At 42.7% G+C, this 12,388-nt stretch overlaps 1 protein-coding gene across 6 annotated transcripts in view; it reads left to right on the forward strand.

The window, feature by feature from the left end:
- Positions 1-12,388, forward strand: part of LOC144476475 (nucleolysin TIAR) — a 680,102-nt gene that overhangs the window by 644,486 nt on the left and 23,228 nt on the right. For all 6 annotated transcript variants that reach the window (XM_078193491.1, XM_078193490.1, XM_078193489.1 and 3 more), the window contains one exon: positions 10,348-10,528. In XM_078193491.1, coding sequence (XP_078049617.1) covers positions 10,348-10,528 — 181 coding nt within the window. The remainder of the gene's footprint in view (positions 1-10,347; positions 10,529-12,388) is intronic.

Genomic DNA, 12,388 nt, shown 5'->3' on the forward strand with positions numbered 1-12,388 from the left:
ACAATTGATTTCTCGGCGCGGATATAAATTTCTGTTTTACGAGCGAACGAATTCATATTAATTATCCGATTAGACGGTGCTGAATACGCAGCCTCCGCCGAGTCTCGTTCGTGTGCGCGTACGTGCACAGAGAGATATGTAACAGTGCACGGGTACGCGTCTTCCATGTATCGTGCATAGCCAGAGAAATTCTTGCCGGTCTTCTCTAGCCGCCCGTTGTGTACATACACGCGGCAAGAATTACTCGAGCGTCCTCGTTTCGTAGTGATTTTCTCTCGTAAAAATTCCTAATAGAATTTACGCGCGCGGCTCGGCTACGGTCCCAAAAAGCGGGGAACCTTCGTCGAAAGAAACATCGTCGGAATCGCGTGAACGCCGCGGAATCAGTATCTTCACCCCCATCTTCTTCACTCTAAACAATTCTCTATCATTTTCAGTTCGTTACCTCCACACCTACGTATCTACGTATATACAATTTCTTCTCTGCAGTTTTTTTGGTTAGCATTCAGAAGCTCACACTCTAAAGCACATGGTTTGTAAGCATTACTGATATATATATATATCAATCAATCCTCTACTATTGTAATTGTAGCGCGGCGTCCCCGCGCGTGTATTCCGCCGCGGCCCACCTTACGTAACATGCATTGTAATTTAAAAATTTTCTTTACAACACGTGCACAATTTATCTACGCGCACGTTATTGCGTAAAAATGTCTCACTCCGAACGGTGACGTATCACAAGCAACGCGCTGCGATCTCATGCTATTTTTTTTATACCGGAAACGCGTCGAATACAGGTGAAACCGAGGTGGTACGGGCACGGGATGCGTATCGATATTTATAGTATAGTAGGTAAAATATATCGATATTTTCTTGTTAAATTCTTTACGATCTTATACGCGTTGGATCTCATTTTTTGGAATAGCTGCGTTGAAGTTTAATTCGCGAAAATGGAGTGTTTTCTGTGAGAAAGGAGGCGGATAATATTTTTTAAATAAACGATTTTTCTTGGAAGAATTATACTGATGATATTTATAGATGAACAACGCGTGTATTTAGTTTAATATTTCGTGATTCTAAAGTAATCCGAAATGAGATTTCTATTATTAATTTATTATTTATTTATTAATTATTTAGGCTTTCGATAGACTTGCGTCCATGAGATCAAAAAATAGAAAGGCGATAGACACGTAAAAATTAGTAACGAACGTGAGTAAATCAAGCGTCTTTCGTAACGCGGCTTCGACACACAATTACTTTCGCGATACGTCAGCGTCTCTGCTGCCTGAATGCGATTCAAAAGTCTTTTAAACTCCTCACTGTCTCTGTCTCCATGCATCGAGTTTATTTGTGCCAAGTCGTAAATTGCGAACTTCCAGTAATTGAGTAGCGACGTCGTAACCGTTGTTAAATAATGTGAAATAACGCGCGACACACTTTCCGAACCGGCAAAAAAAACATTCATCTCTTTCCGAAAGTAGCTTCCTTTCGTTCTTTAACGATTGTTAGACGAAACATCGAAAAACCTGAATCCACTACTGAAATCCTCTACCGTGTATTTCTGTGTCTTCTGCAAATATTAAAAGCTCTCCAAGTCTGCATAGCACGTACTTTCATATGAAAAAACTGCCTTTAGTATATTAATTATCTGGACAGTTTAAAAAAGGATCCTTTTGTATTTTTTTAAAGAGAGAAATCTTGTTTTTAGCATTCTAAACAGATGTCAGTTGCCTCAATTTTTAAGTTAGACTGTATATTAATTCTATATAAATATTTTTTCATAGAAAAATTTAGTATGTATCTCGTGGAGAAAATATAAGTTACCTCGGAACAATAGTTTTGTAGTTCGTTCGATTTTTCTTCGTAGAGGTTATGCCAAGGCGATTGCAAAGTTATTTCTAGGTTATAATTCGCAAGCTTGACATAAAAAGTGATGTCAAAGTTATGTAAAGTTTATGTATTATAACCTCGATATAACCTTGCTATAATCTATGCGAAAAATAATAATCTATAGCGCTAACATAACTTTGACRTAGCCTATAAAATTGACAGAAACTTGACATAACCTATAACATTAACAGAACGTTGATATAACCTATAAAATTAACAGAACGTTGAMATAGCCTATAAAATTGACAGAACGTTGACATAACCTATAACATTAACAGAACGCTGGCATAACCTATAACGTTAACAGAACGTTGACATAACCTATAACATTAACAGAACGCTGGCATAACCTATAAMRTTAACAGAACGTTGACMTRACTTTAACATGACCCTGACACAACTTAATATYARAAGCCGCSTGCTYCATCCARAGGATCGAAGCCTCGCATAACCAAATAACAAAGAATTTCCCTAGTTCGGAATTCAGGCCCCGCGATTCGAAACCCGCAACGTCGCCTAAGCCCGAGGTAGCTGCACAGAATAATCGTGGACCCGCGAGCGTCATTATAATCGCGGAGTAGAGTTGTTACCGTCGGACAATGACTTAAGCGATTCTTTAGTTTCGCAAAATGGATAACAATTACCGCACAACAATTGCCGGGTCCAGGAGAAAAGTATGCCCGGAGAAACGGCGAAGACAGGAGGAGGTGGAGCGGCGCGAGGAGGGGAGGGAGGGGGTGGGGGATAGGACGCGGTAGAATGGGAGCAGGAAGGCAACTTTTATCTGTCGGTGCCGGTCGATATAACGTTTTAACGGGCAAACGGAAAATTATAAGCATTCGGTCCCGGGCGAAACTAATTATTCGAATATCTTCGGCCGCGAGCGGGGAACGGGTTGGGAGACGCGACGAAATAAAAAAGAAAACGAAGACAAAGGGACAGCCGATGTCCACTTAGAGGTTGCTAGCATGAATTTACTCGAGGGGAATATTGGCGCGCTGCGGGGGTAGCTAGTGCCAACGAAACTTCAAGTATCCACGTTATTTAAGGGGGTACGAGAAACGTACATTCGAGTTCCATCGTCGACCACTAGAGATTCCCTTCGCCATAAAATGGAAAAAAGTGGAAACTTCCTGGCCGGGGGGCAAGACAGAGAGCGGGAGGAGATATTGCGAAAGTCCGACAACGTTGTCTCTCTGCCTCCTCTCCGTCTCTTCCTCTCTTCCTCTCTCTCTCTCTCTCTCTCTCTCTCTCTCTTTTTCTCTCTCTTCTCTCCTTTCCCGGTTCAGGTGTTTTCCACCGTAGGTGCTTGCCCTCCTATCCCGATCCCTTCGCCGCCCCTCCGGCCGCCGCTTCCCCCGTTCCTCCCGTGACCTCGAAAACTGTTCCGCCGCTTTCCACGGCTTCGCCGCCTTTCGCGGTCAAACGAAAATTTCGAGTTTACCCGTTAAAGTTGCTGTTGATCTTTCATCTCTCCGGGTACACCGAAGACGGGGCCCCCGCCGCCGCCGCCGCCGACGGCGGGTTATCAAGGATTCACCGGAGTAAAAAGTTCGCGGATCCATGCGATAAATCTAGTTACCCCGATCGGCAAGTTGTTCGCCGCGGACGGATAAGAATAAAGTTTCACTGAGCATAGAAAGAAAGAGCGAGAGAGAGAGAGAGAAAGAACAAGAGAGAAAGATAGTAAGAACGATAGAGAGAAAGAGAGAGAGAGCGAGACGATGAGAGGGAAGGAGAAGGACGTAGAGTGGAGTTCCAGTCATTGATTGAGTGTATAGAAGTTCGTTTCGACCGCGTTCATGTAATCAGCTGCCTAATGAGCCGAGTGTAGTGCTGCCTCTTGCCCGGCGCTCTTTCCGTAATAGGAGACTCATGCGAAGTATATGCCCACGACCCATAAATCACCTTCGCCGATGCGACGTCGCTAGCTGGACGACAACCGGCGACACGAATCGAAGGGTTCAACGAGTGTAGGCCTAAATAGATATTCCTTAACACTAGAACTACCAGATAGGTCAGAGAGACTCGTTTTAGACTGCTTGTTTTGCAATTACTGAAAGACGGCGCCGTTTTATACCGCCGCGTATCGAACGGGTTTCCTTTATTCTTGGATACCGTCGACGAATTTATAGACGATGGGTTCTCTCGGCTAATTAACTAACAGCGGGACCGTGTTTCACCGGCGCTAATTTTGGTTTCTGCGATTAACGAATTCTATCCTTCTATAATCGGCTCGATGCAGCCACAGTGGTCGAATTTACGGACTTTTTTCTGCGAATTTTTTATCGTACGAAAAGATTATTCAGATCATCCTCGATTCGACGACGTAATTCTTTATAGCATGGTGATTATTTAAAGAATTTTTGAACAGTGTTTAGTTAAACAATGTACTAGTGTAGCTCGCGTAAGGCGAACACATCTTTATCGTAGAATCTTTCGATATCTTTCTTTGTACTTAGAGGATAGATAGCAGCACTATAGATAGCATACTATAGATAATAGATAGCAGTATACACCATGGAATGACTAAATTAATTAATTAAATTAAGATTTCCTCCTTTAGAAAAGTATTGAAATTTCTTCTCTTTTCTTCCCCCTCTAATTAAGTTCATTCGTACACTATTAAAAATAATTGCATTGTTTAGTAGCATAATTATTTTTTACAGCTGTCTTGTAAACTCTTCGTTAATCTCTTCTCCAAGGTTAGCGGACTCGTAACCCATTGTTCTTCGTCCATGCGCGGCGTCCGATCGAGAAATCACTCGGCGATCGATAAAGCCGCAGAGTCAATAAGCTTCCAATAAGATTTTTCATTGCGTACCGTGACATTTTCTATCCGTCGAAGCCCCGGTAACAAGCCAATCTCATTTTTAAGATCGTTTCTTTGAAAGCTGATTTTCATTCACCGGCTCCGCCGTGGAATGATAACTTTTTGATGGTACGGATCTATAGTAACCCCCTCGATTTATCAGCGGGCGCCCGTGGTGCCCGTGCACGAGACCCTCTGAAATTTTATTATAACTGAAAACCCGAAGTTCCGTTCGATTAAATTTATAATTAAATGTTCCGCATCGATCAACCGACCGGTCAATTTCGAATTAACCGGCGACGGGTAGAATTTAGAATATAAACGCTCCTCCTGGCGTGTTCCAATTAAATAAAACACGCCGGAACGTGGTTTTTCCGCGTTTCAAAATTCGACGTTTGATAATTTCATAATTTAATCGTTTAACCGGCGATTGTACGAAGCATGTGTTTCGTAATTGCGAATAGAATTGTCACCGCAAAGTATAGTAATACCTTATGCTCGTTAGCGAATTAGAAACCGTGGTTGTTAACCCCTTGCCGTAATATTTTCTTCGTAGTTACAAAGACGAGTACTTTTTTCTATTGTAATAATTTCTTAGAAAGAATATTTTATTACTTGAATGATTAAATACTGACGACAAGAGGACAGAATTGTTTTTCGGCTTGAAAGAACGGAATAACATTGATATCTAACATAACCTAACATTAATATTTAACACGGTATTAATTAAAATCTCTGCGTTAAAATACGGTGAAGAGTTAATAGCAAGGAAAATGTAACAATCCGCGAGTACGGTTTTTGCCGCACCTAATGCCGTATCGTAAAAATCGTGGCAGGCGTTTCCGCCGGTGGTACAATTAGCCTGACGTAGGGGATGATCGAATGACACACACCGTGATAATGGCGCCGCGGTCCGCGGTGACTCACTGTTAAAGCGAAACCCGCTCATATTCCGGTTCATTGCTTACCAACCAAAGACTTTTAATTGGTCCCTTCAACAATTAAAATGCCGGGTTGGGGGTGCTCGGCTCCAGATTGGGTTCGGGCACGGCTCGTATCGCTGTAGTTAGGGCCTCTGTTGATGGCGTTAGGCTCTGCTTTATTATCTCCGCACTCTGTCATTCGAGCCTTTAACCGCTTCGCGTCGAAATCACGCGCTCCCCACCCACGCTAACCCGTAGATTGTTGATTGTCTGCATTGTGACACGCGTTACGAGCTGCGCGACCCTTACCTTAACCATTTGGCAAGTGGAACTCGGTTGCATCGCCGACCAACGAGAAATACAGAAATACGCTATCCGTTGCAACTGCGTCGATTTTCGGTTCGGGCTCTGCTAAACCGATGCTGCAAAAATTGGAAAATATTCGCGGCAAAGGAAATACCACCCGGCGATTTTTCTCGTGTTCGCCGAAATTCGCGATCACCGTTTCCAGTTGCGCAACTAATTCGGTTTTTTATCATTTAATATTGCTTCTTGTAAGAATTTTTAATGTGTCGAATACAATGCATTCTTGAAACGAGTTTCTGTCGTAAAGGTATCAAATCCGTGGTCTAATAATTAGTTATTAGAGAAACCGATGGAAATCGAAGTAACTATTCTAATTAGAGGTTTTCTCTATTGTTGGTTAGGACAGTCTGCCACCGATTGTACTTCGCTGCGATCCGGGTCAGCAGGTGTTTCAAGCTATTAGTAACGTAGGATGATTCGTTATTGCAATGATTAAAGTTTTCCTTATTTTATCGCGTTATTAAATAAATCACGGATTTCGATGAAAATTTTCCTTATTTTATCGCGTTATTAAAAAGATCATAGATTTCGATGAATACGTTCCTCATCCGGAAATGATTTTCCAAAACCCTGATTAAAGGTGAATATTTATTTCGCCCGCAGTGAAAGACTCCTCGGAGTAAAAATGAATTCTAGATTTCAACGTTTGCTAACATTCATACGCTCCTTAACACTTTGAACACGGATTTAAATACCCTGTTTAAATACCCCGGCACGCCCGCGAATTTTAATGGGATCCGCGAGGAGGTTAGCAGTTTTACCCCTGGTACGATGGAAGTCTTTCGTCGTAAATTTTGAGTTCTTAGAAAATTGATAGATTTCACTGCTTATAGGATAACTATATGACGAGTATTGGATAATAAAATAAGATAATAATAAACAGCAGCGTTGGATTTAAAAAGGACGTAGAAAAATAACCATTTCAACCCCTAATGATCAAACGCCACCATATATGCAGCAAAGAGCACTAAAATTGCCTAATTTGGTAAAACACTTTGTCAGAAAAGCCACGTTAATTATAATAAAAATACACTAACAAATATTTATCAAAAAATAAATAACCTTTTCTATATTCAATAGAAAAATCTTTAGCTCGTGATTTATATTTTTATACTAAAAAAAGCTCAACACTTTCGATCCACTAAGGGATAATTTTGCACCATGATAAACAAAACTATCCTTCCAAAAATTTGCAACACGCGAAAGCAAAAGAAGATCGAATGTTTTATACCAAGAACCACGGGGCTGTTTTATATTACGCGACCCTAACCGTGCGCGTCCGCCGCGTCAAGGTCCGCGAAGGGTGTGATCCGTTAATCTTTCGATGTCCGTGAATTCGAGGGACGTTTTGACATTCACTGTTCACTCGAATCGATCGCGGCAAGCAGGTGAGGCCGGGCAGCTAGGTAGCTGGAGTATAGGTAGAAGCGACGAAAGCGGGGCCGGACGGCTACGTTGGAGCCGGGCGACCGGGGAGCAGGGGAGGGGGGTAGGAGGGTCGGCGCGAGAGGGGGTGGTTCGCTCGTAAAAAGAAAACAATAATTTCCTGAACACGAGAGAAAAATCAATATTATAGTAGCTACGTAAGCGTTTTAGCGGGAAGAAAATTTTTTAAAGCGAACCGATAACGCACGGGGGGAGCGAAACGACATTCCGAGAATACTAAGAATAACGTTCGTAGGGCAATAAAGAGATAATGCCGAGCTATCAGAAACGAAGGGAACGTCCCACCGGTAAGTTCTTAACGGGACGTTCTACCCGACGGTCCTGAGAACCTTCTATCCTCGAACGAGGCAATTACAGGCCGTGGTTTACCGGTCGCGTTTACACCCGTGTGGCTCCGCTGCTACCTTAGTATAGGCTAAGCCCCCCCCTTCCGTACGATCGTAAACTTGGCTGACGGGGTTCAACCTCTTTGGCATTGCCGTTCGATATCTCGAACAGCTAGCTTGCTGCGCCCGAGTTCCGCGTCGTCAAACCTGACCCCTTTCCCGGTATCGGTGAAGTTAAGACGGGGGATGGGGTGGGGTGGGGAGCCGTAGAGACGGAGAACGTGGCGAGGAAATCTATCGCTTTAAAACGGCTAAATATACTTGCGCAAAATGCGTTTCCCATACACACACTGTACCCGGGGCTGCAGCGGCCGACGCTGCTGCTAGTGCTACCCCTGCTACTCCTGCTACTGCTACTGCTCCTGCTGCTGCTAACGCTGCTGCCGCTGCTGCTAGCTCCATCTTTTTCGGCAACCAACGTCGGTCTCCCTACACGGCTAAACCCTGAATACTAATTTCCCGGCGTATGGAGCCATGTCCATGCCGGCATGCGGGCGCCGGTATTTTTATTTAAAATTTCGTACGTCTTCGACGGACCTCCCACGCCTATGCCACGATGAATTTAGAGCTCCGCGAGGCTATCGGCTCGCTTCTCGTACTAACGGATCTCGCTCCACACTGTTCTCCGTCCATTTTTGTTTCCGATGTCGGCTGCCGTCGAATTTGCAGCGAATTTCTGGCGACATTTTATTGTTGTAAGATATTCATGGAGTTTCTCCGACTATTTCCAGAGTGGGAATAGTTCTAATTGATTTTTGGTAGGATTGTTTTGACACTAGGTTTACAGAGTAGTCTGAGATAAATATTAGAATATTTAATCTAGAAAATTTGTGTAAAATATGACGGTATTTATTTCGTACGGAGTCTATGAAAATAGGAATATTTGTTCAGATTTTTGGCGCGTCGTTTCGACGTAAACCTAGTGTCTGAATGCTACAGTTTCTGCCACGGTTACGATCTTTGGATAGTTACTCCTGTATATTATAACCTCGACTTAATCTCGAACTGGACGAAACGCTCGGAGTTGGATAATGTTCGACGATAGATTAAATTGGATAGATTTTGTACTGCATGTATACCTGGTATTGGTAGCACTTGGTTTTTTTTTTTTTTAGTATTTTGATCGAGTATAAATAAGTATTGAGTATCTCAGTGAAATTTCATCGCTACAGTAACCAATGCATGCGGAGATTTACGTTTTGGATAATCGTTGAAATTGGATATTACGTATTATTTGTCACGTTCTAGTCGGAGTACACAGTATTTATTAGATCTGCCGACACTGGTATTGTAAATAATAGAGTATCCTGTGGCATCGTTTTTGATCATTTACAAGTTCGTAGAATAATTTATTCTTTGCTGCATTCATCTGCAAGTGGAGGAATCGAATTTCTTTGACAGCGATATATTGATTATTTTCGAACTTTCAACGCAAAACGAAGAGTCAAATAAATGTTTAATGCGTTTGAAATTGATTTTACTAAAATTAAGAGTTGGTCAATTTTATTTTAATTAATAGTCAGTCTAGGTTATAGTAGTCGGTCAATTTTTAGTAGAATTAATAATCGACCAATTTTACTTCGATTAACAGTGAGTCAATTTTATTACAACTGACAATCGGTCAATTTTACTAGAATTATCAGTCAGTCAATTTTACTACAGTTAACAATCAGCCAACTTAGAATTTTATCGCGTTTCACAGACGTCATAACGAAGAACTAGCATACAGAATTTACCCAAGAATTACAAAATAATTATAGTCCTCATTGCAATCAAAGAACAACCTCGTGAAATAGTGCAATTACGTACGAATTTCTGGGACATATACGAAGCGAGGAATTTGTATTAATCTTTCGATGAATTTTAATTGGATTTACCACTTTGCCGTGGTTGCCGCGGCTGTTCGTGCATTGTCAATGCATCAGTTTATGTCAAATAAATAGTTATGCACGCCGCGCGATTATTAATCGACGCTCCTTGTTGAAACAAAGTGGTCACAGCCGATTTTAACAGCTTTCGAACCTCTGACTTTGTTAGTTACGTAAAATAGTTTATACCGAGCGTAGAACGGAACACGTACGAATTTTTGGGACCTTGAACAACGCGCCTCTACACGCGGACCGTGTTGAAAATTTTACAATTGAACCACCACCACCCTAGCCCCGAATACAAAGTTGCGCATCGCGAACTTCGCGGTTATCCAAACTTCGCTGAAATTACAAGGTGTGTAAATAGATCGAATATAATTTGCCGGGAACTTTCGTGCGCCGTGCGTTTAGTATGTTGTTTTTGAGTTGGCCCGACGAAGTTTTCGACGGGAAGTTTCTAATCCACTTTCGACGGAAATTAAGCTACAGACAATTATGCGAATGATAATACGAAACTGTATAAATATATCCGATAGATGATAGATCCAAATATATATTTTCGGTCGAGAATGTCTATTTCATATTACAGACATGTAACTAACTTAACAGCGCGATCATGTGATTCGTTGCTAACGATATTTATTTTCTATTTGCAGCGAATGCGAAGCCGCTGACATTCGACGAGGTGTACAATCAGAGTAGTCCAACAAATTGCACGGTATACTGCGGTGGGCTGACCAATGGTCTGACAGAAGAACTGATGCAGAAGACCTTCTCACCTTTCGGATCCATCCAGGAGATACGTGTATTTAAGGACAAGGGTTATGCTTTCATCAGGTAAGCTTTTAAAAATTATTACTACTATTATTACTACAGTATGGAACTTTATGCAAAATGGAAATCGTCTACAGTAATCGAAAAGAGCAGTAGCTAATTAACAATTATATATAACTATATAACAATTACGTTCGATATTTCTAAATTTCTTTAATTGATTTCTGAATTCCTCTGGTCGATTCGCTGCTCTGTATTTCTTTAAAAAAGATAATAAAAGACGTTGCTAATGCATAAAATTCGCTGTCTAATTATTACATACAAATCCAGTGAAAATAAAAGCTCGTCGCATTCGAAATCACTCGACAATTATTACTTCTACGACTTTAAACCGCGCGAAGGTTTTAAAATCATAAATCAACCCTATCGGACATTTCGCACTCGAGTCCGACCGTGGTCCGACGCGGCAAATACCGAAATTTCGAGTTCGCTGGAACGGCCGCGGCGAGTCGAAACGAGATTTACAAAAATCCGAAAATTCCGGAGATCACTATGAAAAAGCTGAACGTTCCCCGCGGAATATTGCAGTCGGCGGACGATAATAAAACCGAAACTTTTCTAATGTAAATTCTAAAGTAAATAATTTCGCCGGAGTTGGGGCGGCGCCGGAGGAGAGAGAGGGGGGGGGGGGGTCGGGTGGGGGGGGCAAACATCTTAAAAAGTTCAGCAATTATTCCAGCGGATCGCTCACCTGTGAAATGTACACTTAAGTAAGACGCACGGTTCTTCAGAAACTTATTAATTTCAAAAGTTTGTTCGCGCGGAAGTGGCGTGGCCCGCGCGCGCCCGTCGATCCCTCGATCCGCCGCGACGGTCTTCTCTCTCGCTGTCCCCGAAGACCGTTCTCCGCGGCGGCAGTGTTGTTGAAATGTCGCGATGATATACGTCACGTGTAATATCTCCTCGGGATGTTCAGCCGTGACGAGAAATCCCGGGAGGTGAACCCCGCCCCAACCCGGCCGCCGTTCTCCCCGTTTAGTTGAGAGGACTTACGGCGGACGGACGGCGGTGGTCGTGGAACAAGTGAAACGGAAGTTAAGTTGACCAATAGAAAAAGTTAGCCTCTCCCCCGGTATATACGGACGAGTCTCGGAAAATTAATTCTCCGTACCTACAATCACTGGGCTTCCCTAACGGACTGGAACTTTTAAGACTGTTCGACTAAATTGACACGTAGCGCCGGGGCTCTCCGCTCGAACCGGGAACAAGTCCGAAAAGTAACGTCGAGATCGAGACGAGCCCTCCACCCGACGCGATCGTACGGAGTTGCTTCGTTAAATGAGAATCTCCCGCGTGAACAGCGAGCAGCAAATTTCTCCTTCGATCGCCCCGTTAAGCCGAGAGCGCCGTTTTTATCGCGAAACCCCTTGGTGCCGGCTCGACGTAAACGCGAACGTCAGCGACGCCATATTGGTCGCCGCGTGTGCATAAAAACGCCCCATAATGTGAATATAAAATATAATAAAAAAACAATTCGTATAAATAAATTCACGATTCCACCAATCTCAAGCCATATCGTTTAAATATATTCTAATATATTGTAATAAAAATAATTAAAATTCTAAAGATTTAATTATTAGCTTTATAGGTTAAATTGTGCTATCTACGGTATTGGACAACTTTGAAGAAGTCAAAGTGGCCGCACGGTTCGTTTCCCAGGATTAAAAAGCGAATATATTTTTGATTCGCGTCCGGGGGTTGAGAAACATACGCGCGATTGATATTTACGGTCCCGAAGGTCGGCGGAGCCACCCAATTCAAGCTCGCCGCGTTCCGCTTGCCAAATTTCGGATTGGAAAAGTCTAACGTCGGAAGAGAGAGAGAGAGAGATACGGCAGGAGGGGTGGGCGTGGGGGGGAGCGC

The sequence above is a fragment of the Augochlora pura genome, chromosome 10, assembly GCF_028453695.1.
Source record: "Augochlora pura isolate Apur16 chromosome 10, APUR_v2.2.1, whole genome shotgun sequence".
In the NCBI taxonomy this organism is placed as follows: domain Eukaryota; kingdom Metazoa; phylum Arthropoda; class Insecta; order Hymenoptera; family Halictidae; genus Augochlora; species Augochlora pura.